Source organism: Symphodus melops, assembly GCF_947650265.1.
Source record: "Symphodus melops genome assembly, chromosome: 1".
Taxonomy (NCBI): Eukaryota; Metazoa; Chordata; class Actinopteri; order Labriformes; family Labridae; genus Symphodus; species Symphodus melops.
Window position 1 is genome coordinate 6,636,113 of NC_136691.1, and position 26,336 is coordinate 6,662,448.

A 26,336-nucleotide genomic window follows, 5' to 3' on the forward strand; every position below is an offset into this window, starting at 1 on the left:
AACAGCATGAACTCATGTTGGTGGACATGTAAGTCTCACAGTTAGTAGTTCTCGTTTTTGTGTTCTTCCCGATTCTCTGAGCAGTTGTTTGTCCAGAGCTGATGATCCAGCAGTGACGGCACGGGCGGTGTGCACTTCCTTCAGGGGGAATCTCTTGCTGTTGATGGACCCGGCCTTGATTGGATGAGAATTATTATTGGGATTATTATGCTGAGTGTGTGCAACATCTGAAGCGCTGTTTAATTAAGCCGCTGTTTGTGGGCTGCATAGATTACACTCGGCATGCGTTTGTCTCCCTGCCTTCTCCTCATCATTATTTCTGTGATCAGCGAGGGAGCCCTTCATGGGGCTTCACTGGGTGCTAATGTTGTGCTGCTTGTCCTGAGACTTGTGCTGCTCGGGCACCATTCATCACAAGTGCCTCTTTTATTGGCCGTAACTCTCGGGAAGCACAAGGTGCTGTCCAAAATGTTATTTATGCTCCTGCTCGACTATAATACGTGCCTGTAATTTACAAAAGAGTGCAGCACAGGAGTCTCATATAACCTCTGATTACGCCTTATTCAACAGTCACATGCAGACTTTGAGTCATAACACCCCTGAGACGCTTTCCCCCTGTAGCAGTCCCATGACGGATGACACATGTGCTCTAATTTCGCACCTAAATTTGACAAGTTACAAAACCTCTGGAACAACCGTGTTTCTATTTGTGTTCCGATGTTTTGCGAGCGCTGCCAGGCCGTGTGAAGAGATGCGTGTCTGCTGAGGACAGACTTGAGGTTTACTCGGGGACACAGAATATTAGATTATGCTCTCTCATATGTTACCCCTCCCCATGTGGGACAAACTGATGCCAACTATGCAGCACAGAATATTGGAGAGGGGGCAGAGCGGCGTGCCTAATGTCCTGTAGGAGGAATAATTTGCTTTTAATAAAGATGCTGCTAATGTCATATATTGGAAGCTCCCACTTGGGTGGCTTTAAATGGCCTGGTGCATGCAGACAATGGGGAAGAAAGCAGACGTGAACAACAAAAGGTTATAGTACAGTTTCTACAATGTGTTAATCTGACCGCATTTGATTATGGAAGTTTGGCGTGTTGAATTGAAGGTAATCTTACACATGCTGCAGTGTTTTAATTTATTTGTAAATTGTTATTAGCAAGTTCAGACAAAGGGCAGGATTTGATGCCAAGAAGGGGATTAACTATTTTAGGGTTTTTTTTTGGGAGAGACTTTGGCTACAGAATGAGGTGTAAATCTGCCAGCATGAAGCGGCCAGTCCAAGTGGGAATGCAGGTTGGTCAACTCCAGGGAAACACCAGAAGAAGCCTATTTTAAAGGGAATTATACAAGCAGGGATTAGGCTGCTGTGCATAATGGAAAGTGACCTCGGTTTGCTTCCCGCTTGCATGCCAGTGCCTGAAACAATGCAGCGGACAGAGAGAGAGAGAGAGAGAGAGAGAGAGAGAGAGAGAGAGAGAGAGAGAGAGATAGAGGCAACAGCAGGCTAAAGCACCTGCATAGGATAGTGTCTTTCTGCGCAGTGCAGCGCTGACAAACATGACCTCTTTATGTATATTTATTCACATTCTGTTCGTATTTATCTGTGACGCATTTTTCTAGTCTTGCTTTCTAAAATTCCAGTCAACTGTGATCACCACAGTTGGGGGGGGAAAGATGGTAACGTGCGCAGACTCTTCTTACTCCTTCTCATGCTTCAGCTTTTTAAGTAGTGCTTCTTTTGCTTATCGCTCTATATAAATACATGTGTGGTTGATTACATTTCAACATGTAGTCAAACATGTGCAATGTGCAAATATATTTTATGTATGTATATATATATATATATATATATATATATATATATATATATATATATATTCTGCTGTGTGTGTGTTTATATTGTATAAATGTGTGTATGTGTGTGTGTATCTGATATGCGATGTGTGTCTGCTGAGGACACTCATCTCTATATCTGTGTATGTTTACATATCTGAAGCCTAAAAGGACATAACACCAGTTTAAAATGCGCACGGTCACATTAGCAAAGTAGCTCTGCTCTCTCTTTGTTGTTGCAGAGCTGTTCCTCACCCCGGGGGACTTGTTTACCTTTTCCCGTACACAGCTGAATGCATACGTTTCACAGTGGTGTCCCCTTTTGGTTATTGAACCAAGCCTCTTCTGGTCCACCTGCTTTGGCCTCTTTCAGCGGCCTCACTGCTCCAACTCAAAAATACACTCGCAGCATAAAAGCTGAGGGGAATTCATGCTAAAAGTAGAAGTGTTTAGGTATGTGGGTGTGCTCATGCAGGTGAAATTGCATGTGTAGAGTGCTAACCTGAACATGTGAGTGCAGTTGTACATGTGACATTTGAGCATGTGAAAGTATTGAACCCACAAGACTCAAGAGGATAATGTGTTTTGTTTTAACCTTGCTCCTTTTATATATTTAAAAAAAAAAAAAAAAAAAGATGTGATGAGATTTTTCCACAAGGCGACTCGTGATATTGTCGTCATGTTTGCAAGAATGTCTGAGTCGCAGTCGAGTCATGCTGGACTCACTGATGCGTGCTGGAGCCAGATAATTATCTAATGGACTAATAATGACCTGGAGGAATCGTTGTATTCTGAAGAGCCTCTTGACTACTGTACCTGAGTGTCAAACGTTACTCTGTTAATGACCTGGCAGGTCTGTGGTCTGTGCAGGCTGTGACAGAAGGTAGCACCAGGCACTCGGCCTAAACATCTTGTTCACATCATGTTTTTATTTGGCAGTTTAATGCATCATGGCTTTGTGTCAGCATGCTCTATTTAAAGATTTAGTTGTCAAAGTGCTTTCTTCGCTCCATCTCAGCCAGTATATCTAATAAATCATAACTTTATTTATTTTTCTCACCACTCCGTTACTCCTCCTATCGCTGGGATAACAGACGGCACCCAATGCTGAGCTCCATTATGTAATGGCACCATGACGTCTGGAATATTACCAGATTATGGAAATATAATTGCACAAATGTAAAGAATAGCTGGCATGCTCCAGCTTTAATACGTCAATAAATTAAGGTTTTCTGGGAGGATTTTTGCATGTAGCACGGGACAGATGTTAAAAAGTGTCATGTGTAGAGATAATGTATGAGACTTGAGTTTTTCCAATTTATTTTACTTATTACATCACAGAAATTAAAACTGGTTGTGTATGTATATGTGTGTACACATACATACACGTGTGTGTGTGTATATATATATATATATATATATATATATATATATATCTCGATGGAAAGGAAGAAATAAAACCAACAAAAAGGAGATTTCTTCTCCTTGTCTCCCATTATGTTTTGATTACTTTTTTCGGACCCTTTCTGCAAGCATTGTAATTTTCATACAGTCCCTAACTGACCAAAATGTAGTCTCTAACATCAGTGCTGCTTCTCATACAATCCTCCGAACACTTCTTATGAGGACTTTATGAAGACTTAATTATGTCTGGGGATGATAAGAGGAGGAATGGAGGAGAGGGTCTGGGAGACAGATGAACCAAAGTGTTGCCAATAATTTCAGTCATAAGTGCCACCGTCAGGTGTCCAAATAGAGAATCCAGGGTTTATTTATAGATTTCTAGCCAAGCATCTGAAGAGGACCTCCTTTTTTTTTTTTTTTCTTCTATTTTTGCCTTCTGCCTGTCACACCAGAGCAGTCCCCCGTTCATGCTCGGTTTCCATCTTTTCCTCCAAAAACGCAGCCTTAACATGCAAACATGGAACTACAGCATGAATAAAATGTGTTAATCTCAACAGATTTTAGCTGGGTAGGTTAAAGCTCGATACAAACATGCTACTAAAAACAGCAATAAAGGGGGTGCCCTTGGATTTATCCAAACAAATGATCAAGAGTTTAATCTGCAAAATAATTAATAAAGCTAACATTCTTGAGTTGGTAAGTCTTCATTAACTGGTAATTTATTGTTATTAAATACATTTTTCCAAGTTATAATTTCTGCAATGAATACATCCAGAATGAACCACATTTGCCATTTCTGATATTTAATTCACAAACTGAAAAAAATGAAACCTTTGAACTGAACAGAACAACACATTATTTATGGGCCTTATTTCAGATGGATCACTTCTCTTGTATGTACATCCTGTCCTGTCCTTGTGTGGGAATCAGCTGTGGAGGCATGTCTATGTCCGCTGTGACCTCTACAGGAAGGACACGCCCATGAACCCTGTAGTCACTGTCTGGTTATGTTTGCAGTGACAGGAGGTGACCCCTGCCTGCCTCTCATTTCTCTCTCAGCGCAGCGTCCTTTAAACACCTTTTTGTGTTCACCTCGCTCAACAATTATAAATGTACGAAGTGGCAAAGGGCTGGACATGCAACTAAAGAAGATGTATTGCGAAGGCATTTAATTATTGATTAATCTCAGGTTTGGTAGCTGAACATGAAAGCAGGAGTTACAAATGCTCTGACTGCAGGATACTTTCCCTGTGGTTTTATATTTTCTACGGGCAACCTTCAGCCGATCGCTTAATGTATGGTTGCTTGGCTGTTTGGCCATGAGGTATCAGTTGGACTTTAGCCTCCTGTATTGGCATCAGTTTGTTTTCAGTCACCTCTGAGGGCAGAGCTGACAAATCCTTTAATAGATTGCGCCTTTCTTTGTGGCCGTCGGCTTTCCGACACGTTTTGTTCAGCACATAAACCTGTCAGAAATTAAATGAGCTAAAGCCGCCTGCCACAGTTTAATGTTGTTGTGAGCTTCCAATGTCATCCACATGTTGTATGGTTTCTCATTACATTTTAAGGTCATAATCTACATTGCTCAGCAAGTCAGTATTCTTATGCTGGGTAACTGAGTAGTGAACTAATGTTGTAGCATAAAGCTAGCCTTTCAAATCAAGGGTAAATAATTTGTGTCCTGCAGCCAGGAATAGTCACGTTAGCCGGTAGCTAGTTTCTTTGTACGGAGGCTCTTTGTTCTGTTACAAAGATCATGTGTTTGATGACATGCGGAGATACAAAATGTGCTACATTTCCATATGTGATGTAACCGAGTGTAATCCAGGAGGCATGCAGTTGATTAACCGCACTCTGTCTACATACTGTGTGAATATTTGATTTGCCTGTGCAGTGTTCCAAATGCTGCTCGGAGTCAGTCATGTGTGCACAACATCGGATATCATAAAAACAGGCAGTAGTGAGGTTGGGACAGATGCAGAGAGAAGTCTCAGGTGAGCTCTGTTCTACTTTATGAGTCCATATGTGACAAGGGCCCAAATCTTTATCCGTTGTAAACAGCATTGTTCTTCTGGCTTAGACTGCAGCTTTTTTCAAATCCTGTGTATTTGATGTTTCCTTTCCTAAGTGTCTATATTAGCAGCAACGAAGTAAAGTCTTTTTTTGATTGTCATTTTCAGAGCAATGTTTTGCTTCGACTTCGAGGAAATACAAATTCCTTTCTTCCCAATAAAATTCTGATCCCTACACTCGAGTGTTGGCCAATACCAAGTACTACTCCAACTAAAGTGTGATCAAACATAATGTCCTTGTGTTTGACTGGTTTTCATGCTATTAACTGTAGATTCAACTTTGGAATAATTGAAATGATTCTGTGACAATGAACCTAACCCCATTGTAAGTATAAGCATTTACTATCATGTTTATTGCTATTTGATAATGGACTGATCAGTGATGATAAATATAGAAGATATAAGAAACTCTTTTACCGCTATATTCTGTTAGCACGCATTTATTAGCGTCATAAAATGCAGTATTACAGATCTGCGAGCATGTAGACTCGTCACTTATTCTCTATATGAGGCTAACTACAGGCTTGTATTATCTCCTTCAGGAATCTGTTAGTTATGATAATGGCTTAGTAGTGCAAGGAGAGAGGAGAGCGAGCTTGCAGCTTTCTCCTAACAGGAGTAGGACAGAGGCTGCTCTCTACGGACACAGGCTCCCGTTAGAAAGACAGCCAGCTTGTGTCCCCAGTCGGGTGCACTCCGAGGCGTTTGTGTTCCCAGAGATGAGAAGCGTATGGTGGGTACCATGATCACACTGTGCTCCAACTGGAGCGGTGGATGAGTCCTCAGCATGGGGAGGTTTTTCCGCCTGCTTGCCTTAATTCGCTATGACTTCACACTCTTAATATAGCCCACGCTTTTTACATCAGTTTTGAGGAGATGTGATGCTTGACTATTCTTTGTTTATATTTTTCCTCGAATAGGTACAAAGTCACTGGTGGCCGAGTGGCGTGACAAACGGCAGGCTGATGATGTTTTCAAAAAAGTGTCTGCAGCCGTTTGGGTCCTTTTGATACTTAAAAGCTCTTGATGTTGACTGTGTCTTCAGCTTTTTTGAGACGATGATCACAGGCTGCTTTTAAACTTGCATTTGATCTTCTCTGGTTGGAATGCTGCGATTCAGGTATACAAGACAATTTTCTTGTAGCTACTCCAGTGAAAGGAGATGAAACAAGATGGAAAGTAATAGCACCTACACAGGTACAACAAACAAACTAATTCGATGTAAGAACAAAGGGGACACCGCAGGCTACTCCTGTGAGATCCGCAATCATCTTTAAGTCACGTGGTCTTCTAGAGCAGGAGGATGAAGGGACACAAACATCGCTGTCATGTTGCTGATGTGTGGTAACTTTGACATTTTCTCTCTCCTCAGCAATACACGAGTTCCCCAATGACCTTTTCACCAACCAGGAACGAAAGAGTGGTGCCGTTCTTTTGCACATCTTGGCAGTAAGGGGACTTTTTTTTTTTTTACTTCTTTATTTCAAACTGCTGTACACACATCCTTTTTCAGCTCGCACTTTCAGCTCAGCTGGTTGTAGGTGGATTAAGAAGCTTTTCACCAAGCGGCTCTAGGGCATACAAAGAAAAGAAAAGGAGAGGTTATGGTGGCTATTTTATTATTCCTCTAGATGTTGAAGATGCCACATTAAGGCTTTTAAGACTGATAAAATATCAATATACTTCCATTTTTTTATACAAAAACAGTTATACTGTGATGCAGATTCACACATGTATGCATAGAGGAAGAGGTAAAACATTCAATTGTTGGTGACTTTAATATTATACAAACAATTTTTACTATTCCCTGAGACTTAATATAGACATAGTTATATACTTAAAAAAAAAAAGGACAAACTAGCAAAACGGCACATGCAGCACTAGATTAAAACCCTCTTATGTCCTTCATTAAGTTGAACTGTCATGTGTGAAATTGTTCATAAATCAGAATTGCAACGTTTTAAACATGACATCAGCTGTGAAACCACCAGACGCCGTGTGTTTAAGTATGTCCCGTGGCAGGAGCAATGATGTTTCTCAAAGGGCAGCTTTAACTCGGCAGTGCAAGTGTTTAGAAAGCTTCATAAATATGGAAGTGCTCCTCTTAAGTTTTCATATCTTTAGGCACAGTTTAAATGTAAGTATGATTCATAGAAACATTGTTGAACGACTTGGGAAAAGAACCCCCCCCCCCTCCATTATTTCTACTGTATGAGCTCATTCTCCAACATGAAAATCCCTCATTGTCCACTTTCAGTCATGCTAATCCTCACTGACTTGATACAAAGACACCAACCACCTATGGAGTTATTATTCAGTATTGTTAGTAGTGCTCTTCATGCTGGATTTAACTGGCTTTAAAAAATGTTTAATCTAATCCATGGCTCGCCTCTAACCAGGATTTTAGAAAAAGAAGAACTGAGGTCAGCATCTGCCCCTCTATCACACACTCACTCCTCCATCCTGCTTTGAAAAGTTTGACCATGACACCAGAAATAACACAAACCCTGGTGTAATATTTCCCAGGAGGAAATGCAGTTTCAAACATGAAAAGCAGGATTTAATTCAGCAGCAGAGATTCTTTTAATAATGGATGTTTTTGTTAGGTTCAAGCAGTTCACCGAGTCTTTCTACAAGTTTCCTTATTTTTGAATGAAAGAATTTACACTTTTGTCCCTTTGGCTCTGCTGCTGCTATAAGAAAGGGGAACACAGGGAATTTTATAGCAAAGAGACTTTGGGACATATAGCCTAGATATGTCTCACTCAGACTGCGGCACATATTGACATCAGATACAATTTGTAATACAGCAATGGCTCTTACCTTTTTAAATTTAGAGAGGTCTTTATTTCCTTTTTATGTTAATATACAGCCAACTTGTTGTTTTAACCAGGATGAAATTTTTTTTTTGAACCTGTACTTTTAAAATGTGGACCACTTTATATGAGTTAAAAATTGAAAGGACAAAGTAGAAGAAAGACGAAACACCAGCAGGTCAACCAGCAGATTCGGATGTATAGAGCAGGAACAGTCTCAAACACAGCCGTGTCTTTTCATTTGCTTATAGACAAATTTAAAAGCATAGCGATGAGGGAGTGTGAGAGAATACTATGTTGTGGTGGAAAAAGCTTTACAGTACCAGAGATAACATAAATGAAATCACAGGCTAATAAAATAGCTAACATCTATTAATGAATGTGGCAATAAACCAACAAGGACATTTTCACAGGTGGACAAATTATTTTGATTGCAGTTGCTCATTAAACTTGTTTTTTGAATCTAGTTAATAATTTAATTTCTTGTCCTTCAGTGTGTTTTTGTCATATTTTGGGGTGTGGTCTGTTGTGGTTACACATTAAAAAAAGAGAGATTAAGATTTGCATTGAAGTAGTTACACCAAAATACCATTTAAAGATTTTTGTGGAAACATTTAAATGAAAAAAAAAAAGAAACTGGTTTAGATAAACGTCCTCTGTGACTTACCCTACAACTAACATCATTGGGTAAATACTTACTGTAACTAATCACCATTTTAATCTAATGATTTTTTTCATTCAAATCATTAGATAAAAAACATGAACCCTGAGAACTTTCTACAACATTCACCTACTGCCCACAGTGACACGTCTTTAAGTTTTGGTTTGCCAATCAACTTTTACAAACTGGTACATGGTAAAACATTGAAAGCTTGAAAGACAAGTGAGGAAACCACCACATTTGTGAAACTAGGACCATTGATTGTTTGGCATATGTGCCAAACAATCAATTAAAATGTAATTAAAATTTACTCTCCAAAAAATGCAAAAAATCTAATTGCAAATTAATATTCTGCTTATTTTTAAATCCATGATTCATCACAGCTGAACTGTCACGTACTGCTGAGTTCTTTTGATCATACAGATATTTAAGTCATTGCATATAGCCAACTATTATTATGGCAGGTAGCAGGGACTAAAAACTACATCTTCCACGTCAGTAGTTGTAAAGTACAAAAGGGAGCCCTTTTTTTAAAAATAAAGTTTCATGTCAAGTACAAAGAGAACTGTCGCGGCCTCACTGCTCGGAGCAGAATAAAATGTCTCTGTGTTAGAGAAAGCTCTGCTTTGTTTATACTGCAGTCCTGCACTGCCCCCTGTGGATAGCATAGAGTGGAGCAAGGCTGCTGGAGCTGATGTCACACCTGATCTATAATTCATAGATCTGGCCTCAGCTGCTGAAGAAGGCTTCTGTAGATTTTTTTTCAAATTATGAGTGTGAACGGGTCATCGCTGAATTGACATTTGAATTTAAAGCAGGGCATGTTTTAATTGGGTGCTGTGCTTTGAGATTCCCCTTTACCCGCCCTCTGCCAGGAGAATATTAACCTAGCTAATTTCTGCTGATTTAAGGATATATCTATACGGGCAGACACACACACATACACTTTTGCCTTTAACACACACACACTTTTCAAAATTAACTCTTCTCTTTCCGCTTCCAGGCACTCTACATGTTTCTGGCCCTCGCAATTACATGCGACGAATACTTTGTGACATCGCTGGAGAAGATCTGTGAGGTATTATATGGGAGTTGTAGTTCTTAAGTGTTTCAGTATTTCAGTTACACGATACTCTGTTTGTGTAAACACACTTTCTTTGCTTGATGTCTGCAGAAATTAGACCTCAGTGAAGATGTTGCAGGAGCCACCTTCATGGCAGCTGGCAGCTCTGCACCAGAGCTTTTTGCCTCTGTGATTGGTATACACACACACACACACACACCTACACACACACTTACATAAACAGTATGTGTGCACACACAGATGGTTGCTGTCACATTGATCCTTATTGGCTTTCTCCCTCCCTGTGTGCAGGTGTCTTCATCACCCACGGCGATGTGGGGGTGGGGACCATCGTTGGCTCAGCCGTCTTTAACATCCTCTGCATCATCGGTGTCTGTGGGATCTTCGCTGGACAGGTGTGTGTGTGTGTGTGTGTGTGGTTAGAAAGAGTGATTTCCTGCTGCAGCATCATTCTGTTTATTTATGTACTACAGAGAAGCACATATGTGCCAGAAGTGTTTTTGCCATGGGAAAACAAAGCCATCTGCATCAGTTAGTTTTTCTCACAACTGGTTTTAGTGGGAGAGAGGAGCTTAGCTCTGGGAGCGTAAAGGGATCATAAATCTGAGTTTCCTTTCCAATATCCATCTTTGAAAGAAATGTTCATCTTCAGTGCTTTTGGTAACACTAAATGTCTCTGACATGCGTAAAACCAGTGACAGGAAATGCCTCTGATGCAACTGAGAACTTCTAACATGTGAAATCTCAGGTGGTGATTTTAACCTGGTGGGCGGTCTTCAGGGATTCCTTCTACTACACCCTGTCTGTTTTGGCTTTGATTGCAGTAAGTGTGTCAAAGGTTTATCACATACTTTACAAATGAACACGAGTCTTGACTTTTTTTTTTTTCTTTGAATGCTACTAAGTCCAATTTAAAGAAACATTTCCTTTGTTTTTCAGTTCATCTACGACGGGAAGATAGTTTGGTAAGTTACTCATCCACTCTATTTTTCTGACTGCTAACTTAACAACTGCTGTATTTTAACTGTTGCACCTTAATGTACCATCAATCCTGTACTTATTTCTTTAAGTGTTGGGAAACTTCAAGTTGTTGTCTCTCATCTTGTTTTTGTTTTTCTTCATCAGGTGGGAGAGTTTGATTCTGGTGGTCATGTATGCTGGCTACATCCTTGTTATGAAGTAAGTTCTGGATATTTAAGGACTTAGATGTGCCTTTTTATTCATGCCTGTAGTGGACTGTGTAGTGCAGTCTTGGAATTATTCATTTGTATAATTTGAAAAATTATTCTTTACTGAAAGGTGTCGTGAATTTTAAATCCAACATCGCAGAAGGACATAAAGAAGAGCATATACATGTAATTTAACTTTGTACAAGTACTGCAACAATGGAAATTGCCTTTTTTAGCTTCACTTATTAAACGTGGCGATGGTGGTTTTTGAATGCAACAAAGATGCCTTTTACTGTTGTAGCTGCAAGCGGTAATGCTTGCTTAACTGCGTCATTGACAGTTAGCTAGTTCAGTCAAATGGTTCCTAATTTAGGAGTCCAACCGCTCAAAATGCGACATGATATATCTTAGAAGAGCCCGACGGATTAATCGAAAAGCCGATAATATTGGCCGATATTTGAATACTAAGTGGATAATGGTATTAGCTAATTTTGTCTCCCCCCAATCTGACTAGATTTATTTACTAGTCAAACAACATTTAATTTAAGTTTCACTCTGCATTTTTAAGTGGTGATGCATGTACAGAACATGCACACTTAGTTTCCTGTCTTGTCTTTGTGTTATAGATCTTTTCCACAAGTGTTTGATAGCTGCATTAAATGAATCAACACAAAAAACGTGTACCTAATATCTATCTTGATCTCCCGACAAAGGTCAGAGAAAAATGTAAGAAGGATTTCTTCCTAATATTGATATCTGACCCAAAAATGTCATATCGGTCGGGCACCACACCCTATATACTTTAATGAATCAGTGTTCTTCTAGTGGTGAAAGATACAAAAACTCAAAGTTTGTTTGTTTTTTAAATTTCAAGATAACCCTCCCCCCCCCCCCATAAAAAAAATACTACCAAGCAGAATTTACATTTTTCAAAACTTCAAAATCCGTTTTCACCCGTTTTCCTTTTCTGAAGAGGTCACAAGAACATGTTTTTGCTGCACACTTTTTCAAAAATGCAAGAAAATAATAATTCCCTTGCACATGTAATAGAAGTATAGGTTGCATATAAGGTATACACATTTTACTCCGGGACTGTATTTTCATGCATTGAATTTGTTGCTTTCCAATGTTACTGACAATACTGCACTGCAGCATTTTGAGTGTGTGTGAATTGGAAGAGATGCTTAAACTCTACCACACCTGTGGGCTGATTAATATGACCAACTGTGCGCTCAGTGGCTTCACAGGAGAGCAGCGGGTTTCCAGCTGGAGGGGAGGGTCTCTGTCATGTCCCCTCACCAGATGTTAGCTGAAGGCTCCTTCAACCCAGGAGCCTTCTGCTGCAACGATGGCCACTCTAATGAATGATGCTATTTCAAAACAGTTGGGACATAATTTTACGGTTTTCATTGTATATACAATATTGTAGATATTTCGCTTTATTAGAGTTCACATGATTCCTTCACTGCAAGATATATATTTTTTCAATTTGTGGTATTATTGGAACACAAAGTCTAAAGTTGTATTACAGATGTGATTTATTGTACAAAACTTTGGCTCCATGAAAAAACGTTGAATATTGGATCTAGTGGTGTATTTCTGTTCTGATTTTCCTGTGATATATATATATATATATATATATATATATATATATATATATATATATATATATATATATATATATATATAAACAAATGGTTGGTTTACAATCCATCCTGAAAACATGTTTTTCTGCATCATGCATTAAAAAGGAGACTCAAACATGCAATATTTGTGTCTTTATATTCCAAACTGCGTAATACCACCCACATGGTCCTGCGCCTCTCTGTCCAGCTGGTAATCTGTGTAACACTCAGCAGCAGCCTGCTCTCTCCCTGCCATAAGAGTTTAATCTTTCTCCCTCTGCAGCGGCTAAGAGCACCAGCTTAAACAGATCACTCCTCTCCTTTCTCATTTGGAGGAAAGAAGTGCTTACTGTAGGATATGCTGTCATATGTCTCCCCTCTCCCAAAATATCTGCTGACAATTTTAGGCCTGTTCCAGTCAAAATGCAGTAGTGTGTTTTTATATAGAGTGATCAGACCTCTCTGAGGTGACCTCCACTGTGACTCTTTTTCAGTCCTAAAATAGCATACATGCTGCTGGTAGTAAAACAAACAGACTAGAGTAAAAATGAGGAATCTATGAAAGAAAAGGGTAAAACAAAGTAAGTCATTAGTATACTGCTTGTATCAAATATCTACTGTACTTACGTAAGGGAAACTATTTCTTTGTTTTTATTTGACTTTTATTTTACCCGTTTTTTAAAGTATTTTAAAAGGGTGAACAGGTTAAGATAGAAACCTCCCCAAATTACAAACGCATGATACATAATTACAGTTACATCGTTGATTTGCTCCTTAAGAACTATTGACCGTTTTACAAAAAATGTTTTGACTCAGCATCAGCGTCTGGTGTTTTCAGAGTTGTCCTCCTCACTTTGTTCAGAGGCAGCAGCAGTGTGATTGGTATTATCATTTTTTTCCATTATGGTGCTTAGATTGCCTTATTGAAGGTCTTTACTGATGAAGTCCTGTGATTGGCTCCCAGAGATGTTTCTTTTAGCTTTTCTTTCTTTTTTTCCAGCCATTCTTTATATTGCATAATGCTGACATCGTCTTTTAAAAGTAGGCCAACTTAAATGTAAATTAATTCTATAGAAGTGTATGGAGCGTAAAAGATTTTGGCTTATCGGTACTTGCAGCCTTTAATCTGGGGCGTGGATGTTAATTTTGAAACGATGTCCTAACCTGTTTGTTTTTTTTTCCTTTAGACTGTATGTTGAATGATTTCAGTATCTTTAATTGAGGGTTTATCTTCCACTTCCTTATCAGATTCAACTCCAGCATGCAGAGATTTTTCATGGGGTCCAAATCCAAGAAGAATGTGGCCAACGGTAACGCTGCGGCCAGCAGCGAGATGGAGGATGGTAATACTAGTTATGACTATGTTTCTGATGATGACCCGTCATCGCCTTTACTCGCAAAAGGTAAGGTTAATCAGACAGGCTGGATACACAAGACTACTGAAAATGAATCAAATGTTCTGTTTTTTTAGAAAAAGAATTTGGTTCTGATGTATATATTTATTATACAAATTAACTTGATTGATGGAAGATTGTTTTCCTTCTGTTGGAGGGTCTGTGCTTTCTTCTGAATTTAAGAGGCGTAGGTTATAATTCTTCTGAAATAAATTAAAGGAATATTTGTTATTTTAGGAATTATGCTAATTTGTGGCCTTTCTGACTGTTACACAAGTAGTTCGTGTTGCAGGCAAAAATGCACGAGCTAGCCGTTACCTGAAATTATCGTGTAGCCCAGTTACACAATCTGGCTGATCATTTAAAATAAGCAACCTGTCTATGTTTTTACACCTTAGCTTTTAAATGAATTTCATCATACATGTGATTATTTTTGTATTAATTTGAGAAGGAGTCAATATTATGTTCATGCAAGCTTTAGCGTTGCTTGGTTGAAGATTTTGTCCCTTTTTTTATAAATGCTATAGGCTTGTTGCGTCCAGAGCTAAGCTAAGGTGCATGCTGTATAACTTTGCAGTCGTGGTCAAAAATAGGTGTTGTCAGTTTTTTTTTTTAATTAAAGAAGCCCCTTTCTGTTCATTAGCAGGCTTTAGTGTTGCTTGTTAGACGATTTGGTCATCTTTGTCCAAAGCTATGTTAGTTTTCCTCCCCTGTTTCTTAGATTGTTTAGCTAACAAGCTGCTGGCTGTAAATTTATATTTAGCGTTAAGTACCTGAGTGCTATCGACCTTCTAAACGCTCAATAAGAAAGCAGATATTTTTCCCTCCAAATTGTCAAACGGTTCCTTTTTTAAATATAACTCTGCAGAATCATAAAAAGCTCAAGAAGACTTAAGTTTCTTTGACCTCCAGTGAACTGCACTACCTGAAGAAAGATGGTTTGTCAAATTCCTCCCCGCTTTGTTCCTTTTTTCTTGTGATAGATTTGAAATATTTCAGCTACGTCCCTCCATTCATTGTGTCTTTGGGTGATAAGAAACTGAAGCTTATCAAGGCATGTGGGGGGCACAAAATGAAAAGTTCTTGTTTAAATAGGAACGGCATAATGAAGATTTTCTTTTATCTTCCTTTCGGTAATGCAGTTTAATGTCAGGGGACATTGCTGTCTTGGTCTTCAAACTTATTAAAAAAAACCCTTTTCTAAATAACATCTTTAATGCCATGTTTTGGGGAGATTTCCTGCTTAGCCTGAGTTCTCCACTTCTTGTTTTCTTGCTTTTTGAACTTTAACCCCTCTGAGATATTAAACTTTTCCTACTTTGGCTGCCTGAGTGTTAACATGCCTGTCTGTTTAGCCTTACTAAACTTACTCTGCTTATTGTCTACAGTGTTTGTGCTGCTATGTGCCTATTCTTTCTGCTTGCATACTACTTTTTTCTCCTTCTGCCGGTCTCTGGGGCGCAGACCCACTCACTCCTGAAGTGGTAATGAATTTCACAAGAGGAAATGTTTATGCCGGCTCTGTTTACACTCTTAATTTATGTGCATTCTTGCATGCATAAAGTCAAGTTAATTCAGAGTTAAACTAATAAGTAGAATGTTTTTCATTCCCTGTACACTGCATCTTATAGCTAATTGTAAGCACAGGGAAATGAGGATTTATAGCTTCTCAATAAAACGGCTTAAGATATAACTTATTGTTTCAGCAAACTTTCTTTTTTTTTTAATCTGTGGAGACTATTTGTTTAGTGTCTTAGCCACTTGCATAGAAGTTGTTGTTCAAAGATGCCAAAGGTGTTATATTCTGTGTCACAAGTTTTGAAAATCCAATCCTCGTCCATCCATACATATTCACCACGACAAGGAGGACTTCAAAGCTGCACCAGGCAATATGAGGAAGCTTTTTGAAGTTGAGCACTCGTGTAGTGTCGGGAACTGCACCCTACACACTCAAGCTAACAAAGCAGGTGTGTGATGTTTTCCAGTGGGTTTTTCCAAACCTTCGTGGCTTTAATCCAAGCCATGAAGATAAAAGGATTTAACAGAATGGATGATTTAAGATCATCAGAAGATGTTTTTGTTTTGTTTTTTGAATGAGTTCCAGAAATGACTGAACTTATTCACCCAAAAGAGTTTCAGCCAAGATTGTTTTTTTTAATGTTTTTTTTTATTGAAGCAGAAATTATATTTGAATATGTCCATGTCTGAAGCTTGCTAATGCATTCAGGTGTATGTAGATAAAATGTGCTCAGAGATTAAAGATAAACTGAGTCCAGGTTGAGAAACTCGTCTTCCCATCAATAATCTGAAAACTAGCTGCATAAGCCTCGCACAGTCAAAATTGTTGACTCATGAAAGTTTGACATTTCTCGTACTTTTTTTACTCTCTTCAGCACAGTGACGGCATCTTTGCTCACCACATCCAGACACTGTCTTATAAATTACTGGAATTAAAATGTTCTAAACGTGTATGACGATCGCTGTGATCCAGTACTACTACTTCTCTTGTTACTATTAAGTCAGTGGATAACAACCAACATTAACTTCCAGGTTACACAGAGTTTAAAGACACTAAAGGTGACAAATCTGAAGCTATGGAAAAACACATTCCGACTTGTTATGACGAAACATTCAGAGTTTCATTTGAGCAATGCTTTTACTCACCTTTTTTTGTAATCATCGAACTGACCACACCGAGGCCTCGTTGTGACGGGGGGGGGGGGGGGGAATTGTGCATCTTGTCGTTAGGTATTGCCTGGTGCAGCTTTAACTCTGACATGGTGACAAATTGCTCGAGTGCAGCCCCCATTAGTATTCTTAAGGAGCTGGGACCTTGAAAGTGTAGCGCGAAGGAAGACAGAATAAGAGACATTTATTGTAGAGTAAGGAGCTATTGATGCCTATACACTTCTTTAAAATGCTGTTTGTTTAGTCCTGGTGAGTTTACTTGTGCACGTTAAGGGTCTGCAGGGTGCACACATGGATAACACATGACATGCAACACTGTTAAGAGGGTGCACACTTGAATTAAATGCATGACATTAATAAATCAGATGCAGTTCTACTTCTTGTCTCGTGATTATGAAGGTGGACCCTCAGTATTCTCCACATGTTTTGTATTTGTATAATCTCCCTCCACCCTCCAGTCAAACCCAGCAAAGCCTACAGCCGCGGATCGGTGGTGATGGTGGACGAGATCATGAACGCCAGCCCCTCCAAGTTCAGGTTCCCAGAAGCTGGCCTCCGCGTCATGGTCACCAGCCATTTTGGACCCAAGACCCGTCTTCGCATGGCCAGTCGCCTCATCATTACAGAGGTACGTTGTTTCTCCTATCACAGGATTTGACTGCTGCCCCTGCATGTTTGAAGAAGTTCCAGACGTACTGTATGTAAAGAGGATTTACTATATTCAGCTTTTTGATCCTGAATGTAGTTTCCAAGAAGTTCTCATTAGCCCTAAAGATTCTCCTTTCTCACGCAGCAAACATGTTTATTTTCATTTGCAACTGCACAAGCGCTTTGAGGAAGTCGGAAGTCTAGAAAAGTGCTAAACAAGCTCAAGTCCATTCACAAAAAAAACAACACAGCAGTACTGCAGCAGTTAAAGTAGAAACACGTCTGCTCATGTGCACTTTGACTTAGTTTATTTTTTTCTGAAAGCGCCAGAAGTTGGTCCAAGCCGCCAATGGAGTGGAGACACAAGTGGTTGATGGGAAGGTGGAGATTGAGAACGGAAACGTGCCAGAGGACAAACCCACCGAGCCCGAGGAGAACGACACCATCTCCCCGTTTCACGTTCCAAGTACGATTCATGAGCTTTACTGGCTGATCGATGGAGGGCAAAAATACGGCACCAATAAAATCCTTTTAAAACTTTTAAAGATATACTTAGAAATGCATTTAACACCCTTCTGTACACGTCTGTTAACTCCAGCTTCTGGAGTTTTGCTTACATAATTTATGGGGTTCATATACTATGAATCAAATGTAACGTTAAAAATACTGTCGCTGACATGGACAAGGGCCGACTGAGAATGATGAAAGAATATGCTGAAAATAACGATTAAAAAAAACAGGAAATAACGTGCAGTGTTTTCAAAAGCCAACAAAAATTGGACTCAATGTGTCATCTCAGCGTTCCGTATTCTCCTGTCATTGTCTAAAGGTCAAGCATACTCTGTGTTGGGGAGGCTAGCTGCCGGTGCTAACACGTATTTCTGTCTCAGGGGGCATCGGCAGTAAGCTGAAGTGGCTCCTTTCGTGGCCTCTGCTCCTCTTGCTGTTCTTCACCGTCCCAAACTGCGCCAAGCCGCGCTGGGAGAAATTCTTCATGTTTTCCTTTATCCTGTCCACCGTCTGGATCGCCGTCTTCTCCTACTTTATGGTCTGGATGGTGAGTGTTATATTTGTGCACAAAGCGATCCCTTATTAGATTGTCAGAGACAGCATTTACCAGAACAGCTTTTAGTGTTTATTTGTGAGTCAGAGTGCTGAAAGGATCAGCCAGGACTTCACCTTCAAAGGAAGCCCTTCCAAAGTGTCCAGAAAATCTTTCAGGGTTACTATTTATATATTCCTAGACCTCTTATCTTCATGTTGAATGATCTAGATATTCAACTCCTGATGTGTCACAGGACTGCAGATTTTCTGTGAAAATATGAAGGATCATGTTAGCTGAACTGAGCTCAGTCAGCAGATGTTACTATGAAAAAGAAAGAAACTCTGACTTCTTAGGGCAGGAGAGAATGTAAGCCAGATTGTTTTTTTTTGTTTGGTTAAAAACAGGAACATAAAACTGACTTTTCTCTTAGGTGACGATAATTGGCTACACTCTGGGGATCCCTGACGTCATCATGGGCATCACTTTCCTGGCAGCGGGCACCAGCGTCCCGGACTGCATAGCCAGTCTCATCGTGGCTCGGCAAGGTAACTGTTGCTCTGAAATATTCAGGCACAGACGCATCAGAAAGTCTGCTGTGAATGTAAAGCTTAAGGGCCACACACTGTATACCACTATTACACTAGGACATCTACATTTGTATTATACACTGTATCAAACCAACACAATAAGCACTGATGCAGTGTTTGGATGTTTCTGGTAAAATGAGTCTCTGGAATATTTAAAGTGGATGGACAGATTTTTATAGAACGTATGTTGTCTGGATGTGAAGTTGCATCGTAACTTATTTACACTTCAATTCAAAAACCTATCAACTTTAATGTAAACAAAGAGGTATACTTCGTAAAGTCGTCCACGTCCAGTGTAGAAATGTTGTCACCCAAGTGCAGAGAGTTTCACATGTAGTACGACTGAGCACAGACTGGAGATGAATAAAACACGGTGGTTTATAGATGATGTAGTCCAGCATCACTGAATAAGGTTATAGCCATTTTGAATAAAGGACAAACTATAAAAAAATTCATCTCTATTTGAGAACAACATGAGGGACAGTTGGGATATGAAGTCAAATAAACCAGTCACGGTTGTGTTTCTAATAACTTCCTGTCTTTTCTTTGCAGGTTTGGGAGACATGGCGGTGTCTAACACTATCGGCAGCAATGTGTTTGATATTCTGGTGGGACTCGGGGTTCCGTGGGCGATACAGACCATGTGCGTCAGCTATGGATCGGAGGTAAGGAGTCGTTCATTCTTTACAAGCGATCAGACTTTGTCACCTTGGAAACATCCAGTTCCTCCTTTTTTCCCCCTGCGTCTGAACGATAACGCTGTGGAGCTGCAAGAGGAGTTGTTGATCTGTGTGTGTTGTCCGTTGCAGGTGATGATCAACAGTCGGGGCTTGGTGTACTCTGTGGTGCTGCTGCTGGGCTCTGTGGCCCTCACGGTGAGAAAAAGTCAATGTTTATGCTTCACTGGAAAGATAACGCCGCTATGAGTGTACCCATACATCCTGGAAGTAGAACCAGCACTACTTGCAGATCAGTTTGTCTGCTCTCGTCACGGATCACTGAGCCGAGTTATGTAATTGGTTCATCAAAATGTTGAAATTTGCTTTGTAAACAGTGGGAGTCTCTGCACGACATTTCTGCTGAAGTAATACATTTTTAATTACAGAATAAACGGAACAAGAGTTGGTTTTGCCTTACTGCTTTTAATAATAGATTAAAATGTGAGACAATTTCATCTATTGCAGTTTCGAGTTGTAGTCAAAGTGGAGAAACTGCTGCATAAAACCACATCGAATACACATTTTATTCATTTGAAAGTTTTTGGTCTGTATTTGGTTTTGGATATAAAAAAGTTCATTGCAGGTTCAGTAATTCCAGAAAAGTACAAGTGTCATTGTATGCCACCTTTTAATTTCATCTTTGTGTACCTCTCTGTTTGCCACAAGCCATTTTAATTTCTTTTTTTTAAAATTTTTTTTCAGGTATTGGGAATCCACCTGAACAAATGGCGGCTGGACTTTAAGCTGGGTGTGTACGTCCTCGCCCTGTACGCAGTCTTCCTCTGCTTCTCCGTCATGATCGAGTACAACGTCTTCACCTTTGTCAACCTGCCCATGTGCATGGAAGAATAGAGCACAGCAGCATGCCTCGGATACCAAAACCTCAACTCCCCACATAGGAAACTCCCATTTTTCTTCTTTTCAATAAGACCGGACCTATCGGGAGACTCTTTCTCCTCCCTTGCGCTCTCTCTCCTGTATTTCCTTTTTTTCGTCCTGAGTATGACTCATCTCTCAAGAGGCAGTATAAGCTGTAAGAGTGGACTCCGTTCTACGTTTCTAATTTGTCCTCTTGTCACACAGTGCCAGTCCTTAATGCCCATTATTTGGGGCATTGCCTGTTATTGCAGTAAAGTCTTTATTTCCTCTGTGGGCCTGTTAACTTTCTACCCATCTAGCATGCCTTTTAGATGTCGGGATCTCCAGAATCATTCAAGTGCCCCTGTTGAGTGTAGGTGTGTTTTCACTGTTTTCACATTGTAGATTACCATACGCCATTTTTTTTTTTTCAAAGGTTTTTTTTTTCTTTTTTCCCACAAACCAAACCAGAGTCTTTTGAAGAAGAAGAAAAAAAAAATCTCTCGACTCCAACCAAAACATCCACATGGAGAGGACCTCTCCTTGAAATCATTCCTAGAAGTACCCCAGCACCCAAAGAAAACGAACACTCATAAGGTGTTCTTTGGAGGAGGGTTTTGTCCTAGGCAGCTCCCCTTCTCCAGCCTGGACCCAACTCCCCCTTGCATGGCCTTTGGCATCAGGGAGCAGAAACTGTTAGCCCCCCTCCCCGACCTCCCTCTTTCTCAACCCTCATCTGCTTGATCAAATCTGCTTTGTTTTCACCAAAAAAAGAGAGAACATTTTGTGACACTTTAGTGTCTGAAGTATCACAGTCCAGATCAGTCGACTGTGAGGGTGTTATGCATATGCAGCACGGCACGATGGTAACACCTTTTTTGTTTATTTTGTATTTATTTTTTCAAAACAAGGTTTTGTCTAGTATGAAATACGGAGGAGAGCTTGTTGCAAATATAGGACATTGCCTGGTGTTTTTTTTTTTTTTTTTTTTTTTTCACTGAAACAAATTGCACATGGAAATGCTTTTTCTTGCTTTGTGCTGTAAGGAGATTTGACCACTCAGAGAGGTGTCTGGCTGGTTGTGGTGATTTACACTCCAGCATTATTTTTTTCAGTGATGGGTCAGTCCACTTTTCCCTTCGCACAACTTCAGCAGAAGAAAAAAAACCCAACAACAACAACAAACTGGTTCCAGATCTATTGGACGCAAGTGATTTTTCTGTCATCATCAGGGGGTCTGTTCTCGTCTTGAGACAGCTCACGGAAAAAGGAGGAAGTTGTTTGACAAACAAAATGCAAAGAAACCGGACGGTTCTCAACACTGTCTGCTATAACGCTCTCTGGCAGGTAGAGGGCACTGCAGCCTTTCTACCCAGGCCGGGAGTGCCAACCACAGCCGTCGGTTATCAGGGAAATTCGGAGATGGACGACTCCAGGAGTTGTCGATGGTGATGGTCTCTTGATTTTGAGTTACATGTAGATATTGCACTTTAACAGCCGTCCTCTCATTCTGAATCAACTAGTGCTTCCTTCTGTGCGTGTGTATTTTCAGTGTATATGTCTGTGCGAATGTGAGAGAGTGTGTGTGTGTGTGTAAGAGAGAGTGAGAACATTGTGTGTGTGTGTGTGTGTGTGCGTGTGTGTGTGGAATGGGCCCATGCTTCGTATTTCTCACTCCGGGCTTTTTGAACAGACTGGAACTTCGTTAACACCATGAGCACACCCCGCCTCTGTCTGCAGTGCATGCTGGGACTTTTAAACGCAGCTCTCCCTCCACAGCACAGCGGGGGGAAAAAAAAAAAAGAAAAAAAAAAAAGGCTGAGGGCTTCAGGGCGTCTCAACGAAAAAAAGCGCCTGGCCCACTTTTACAAAAATCGGCAGCTACGAGCTACACTGCAATCCAGACGTTTGACATCATGCAAAAATGCCTGCGAGGAGTCCACAACTGAGGTGCAGAGACTACGAACTGAATTTTCTTTTTTTTGCGTGGGGAGTGTTTCACGTGTTTAAAATATTCCTCTGCTGCACTGTCAGCAGCAGGCACTTGTATATGCAATCTCAATTTAAAGAATTCTATGTGAAAGAAGGTCCCCCCCCCCCCCCCTGCAAGGTCGCCATAAAAAGACAGGGGATCCCACGGAGATGTGACGTTGGTTTGTCTAGTCGTACTTGATGTGTGAGCTCACAGGTGTGTGTGTTTGGGACAGCTGAGGAACTGAGCCCAAAGCACAGACTTGTTTTTTTCTTGAAGAGTGACTTGAGGGAAGTCTGATTTCTCCTCCTGCACACACACTCCCTTTTTTCTCCTCTTTCTCGACTCTTGTCCCCCCCCCCCCTCTTGCACAAGGGCATTAACTCTCCACCAACTCGAGCTGATGGAGCAGAGGGGCAGCAGGGAACCCTCGGATGGAGGGACGGTTTCCACACACCGCCCTCGGGACGTTGTTACTTTTTCAAAGGACCTGGATGAGAGCAGACTTCAAGGAGTTTAAAAGAAAGATGGACCCCCTCGAGCTGCTACTCTATCAGGGCTGTGTTTACTGCATGGAGGTGACCACACAGGGACATCCTTGTACATCACCCTTCCTCCCTTTGAACCTTTTCAGTGGGCTTTCTGTGCAGACAGAAACTACATTTGGAGGGTTTTTTTTTTTTTTTCAGAGGAGGAAGGCATGTCTGTACTGCTCTTGAGTTGATTCAGAATGTGCGGCGTTACGGTTTGAAATTTATTTTGGTGTATACTTTCGTTGTTGCTCTGTGTGGTCATGTCCCAATTGCCAGGTTTGACAGGAAACACCGCAGCAGGGAGGAAAAAACAACCACTCCTCTTTTTCTTGTCCTCATCTTGACTACATTCTCAACGGTTGTCTGACTCGCATCTTTGTAACCAAGACACTTTTTTTGAAAGAGGAAAAAAAAAAAGATGCCATACTTGTCGTAGCTCTGCATTAATTCAGATTGTATGGAACAATCCTGTGTACAAAATAAGCGCACACACTTTAGAAAACACAAGTTAGAAAAGGCAATTGAACACGAGGAGACTGGTGTGTATTTCTTGATTGAATGCGACCTGATGCACTGTGAGCTCAATGTGACGTGGGAGTTGTTTGTCAAGAATAATAAATGATAAAAAAATATATTTAATGTAAAGTTAGTTACTATAAAACATTACTGAGGACATCTGTATAACGTATATGAATGTATTGTCTTGCTATACTGGACATATCCAACCAATGCATTTTACTGTAAAGCAATAATGTGAAGAAAAAAAATAAAATGGCAAAATAATTCCTGTACACTTGTCTCAAAAGTTCTTGGATTGTTTGTGAAAAACATAAATTAAATGAAGCCATTTGTACATGTATCTGTTGCTCGTGCTGTCTTGTTTTTCCACAGCATGTACTGATGTTTGAAAGGGATTACGAAGGCCATATGGTTCTATATACCATTAATCAACAGTGGAAGAAATGTTTAAGTTAACCATAGGGTATCTATGTAATTCAATACAGTGCAAGAGTATAAAAAGCAGAGAAATTGGGTTTACACCTAAATGTATTAACAGTATATGATCAATTTTAAAATTAATTTCTTTTCTTTTCTTTTTTTTTTAGAACATGGCTTTTTTTTGAAGAACAAGTTGGCTGCGTAATGCTTATTTTAGCTTAATTCTTCCCGCAACTTTTTATTGTTAATCTTGAGAGCAAAGGTTTTTAAGAAGGTGACAAATGGAAGCAGCAGAAGCCTGGAGGTCCTGATTCTTAGGCTTCATCTAAACTCAGTCACTAAAAGTGACCTGGTTCTAAGTTTTTTCTTCCGCTGAAATTTTTCCCATTTTAAGGTTTAATTTTTTAGCTTTTTGTACTTGATAAAACAGTGCATGAAGTAAAACACGGGAGAGATGATGGGGGGGAACAACATGGAGGGGAAATTAGCCAGAGGTTGGAGCACATGGTACATGACCACACCTCGAGGCCAGTGGTTGCATAATTGTTTTCCTTGGAGCCCCCCAGGACCCACATGCAAAAAGTGATTCATTGCCTTCAAATATTAAGATACAGTTCAACAGTTCTCATTGATTAAATCAGCATATGCCTACTCGCCTTTGTGTATGTTCCCTGTAATATTTGAACTTGTTTTTATGAAGGATATGCAAATCTAATTCGGACAACCCCAAAACGACAACCTGCTGTTCACATTGCTTTCCAATTTTGTCATCACAGCGACACAGCTTAATGGCTGCTGCTACTCCTTAAGTGTGTGTGCATGAATAAAATGTTGTAACCAAATCAAATAAAAATGTTATCGTAATGTCAAGGGTAACCTTTTATGACGTCTGTTGGTACAGAGCTGCACCAAATATTGAAGTTTAGTGACGGAAACGTTGAACAAATTCCAAAACGATTATTCAAGCTGAGGTCGTTCAACAGAAGTCAGACGACTACCTGATTATAGACCACGCATGAAAGTGGCCCAGGTCTTAATGAATAAAATCAGATTACAGTGTTTGTGTTTTTGACACTTGTATGAAACACACCAATCAAAGATCATCTAAGTCACATAAGAGCAAACATTATTATTGTCTTATTGTTCAATTAAATATTGATAGGGTGATGTCAATCCTTCATTTTCTCAAACTAATTTAAAAGAAAATGCTTCATTGTCACAGACAGGTGTTCCATTAACTGATTTACTACTGAATAAACAGGTTAACCGCACAGCTGTTAGGGTAGGGCAAAGGTTTTGGGATCAAGGGAGTGTTTAAGTTGTGGTTTGTCGTTCGCTGTCTGGGGTTTTGATTAGGGTGAGGTTTGACAGTTAGGGATAATGGCTTAGGGCTCAGGCTAAGGGGGGTTAGAGCCAGGGGTAATGCTCTCTGCAGGGTTGTTGTGTTCGATTTTTCAATCCTTCCATTCCCTTCAGTTTATCCCTTGGCAGCAAGCTAAGCAAGTTGACCCAAATGTCCCTCTCTCCAGCAACCTATTCTGGCCCCTTATGGGGAATTCCGAAGCATTCCCAGGTAAGATGAAATATAAAATCCCTCCAGTGAGTTCTGGGTAAAAAAGAAAAAAAAAAAAACCCAAGAGGAATCATAATCAGGTGAAAGAATGACCTCAACTGGTCCTTTTCAATGTGAAGCAGCAGCTCTACTCTCTTCTGCTCCTTACCCTGTCTTTAACACAAGCCTTTGAGAAGTAGGTTGTAGCACAAGTGTTGTTGGGATTAGGGTGTAAGACTTACTATTTAGAGTGACAATTAGGTTTAGGGCTGCAATTAGTGTTGTGTTTGGGTCACAGTTAGAGGTAGGAATTTGGGTTGTGGTTGGGTAAGGGTAGGGTCAGTAGTAAGGGTTTATTCTAACTTCTATATAAAGAACAAATCAACAGTTTTTATTAGCTTCCACAAATAGAATGTACTAAAATTGATTCTGAGTGCTTATCTGTAATTTATTCAAATTCATTACTGTCAGAATTAATTAACAAAGTGAAACACTGGAGGACAAATTCAGTCTTGCTGACTCAAAGTGTTTCTTCCCTTTAAGCAGGAGCCAAATGACACAGTGCTGCTTTAACAGTTTTGATATGAGCAGTTTAAGATAGGTAATTAATAGTTCTTGGTGAAATGACCCTTAAGGTAAAGTTAATGAGTTTGATGTAGTCCTTAAGGAGTCTCCGTTGCATCAGCTGTGAATAAAGCATCGTAAGAAAAGTATTTTATCTCCTCTCTAAC

At 40.0% G+C, this 26,336-nt stretch overlaps 1 protein-coding gene across 3 annotated transcripts in view; it reads left to right on the plus strand.

Annotated features, from left to right (window-relative positions):
* The window catches only part of slc24a4b (solute carrier family 24 member 4b), a 34,746-nt gene extending 10,841 nt beyond the window's left edge, over window positions 1-23,905 (plus strand). Inside the window, exons 3-17 of one of the 3 annotated variants that reach the window (XM_079342153.1) lie at window positions 6,688-6,764; window positions 9,796-9,870; window positions 9,967-10,051; window positions 10,168-10,271; window positions 10,625-10,699; window positions 10,816-10,841; window positions 11,002-11,055; window positions 13,919-14,073; window positions 17,211-17,380; window positions 17,725-17,866; window positions 18,291-18,457; window positions 18,876-18,990; window positions 19,585-19,697; window positions 19,842-19,907; window positions 20,454-23,905. In XM_079342153.1, coding sequence (XP_079198279.1) covers window positions 6,688-6,764; window positions 9,796-9,870; window positions 9,967-10,051; window positions 10,168-10,271; window positions 10,625-10,699; window positions 10,816-10,841; window positions 11,002-11,055; window positions 13,919-14,073; window positions 17,211-17,380; window positions 17,725-17,866; window positions 18,291-18,457; window positions 18,876-18,990; window positions 19,585-19,697; window positions 19,842-19,907; window positions 20,454-20,603 — 1,574 coding nt within the window. In that variant the 3' untranslated portion in view covers window positions 20,604-23,905. The remainder of the gene's footprint in view (window positions 1-6,687; window positions 6,765-9,795; window positions 9,871-9,966; window positions 10,052-10,167; window positions 10,272-10,624; window positions 10,700-10,815; window positions 10,842-11,001; window positions 11,056-13,918; window positions 14,074-17,210; window positions 17,381-17,724; window positions 17,867-18,290; window positions 18,458-18,875; window positions 18,991-19,584; window positions 19,698-19,841; window positions 19,908-20,453) is intronic. The other 2 variants (XM_079342154.1, XM_079342155.1) reach the window with 2 other exon arrangements.
* Window positions 23,906-26,336: the final 2,431 nt, after the last annotated feature.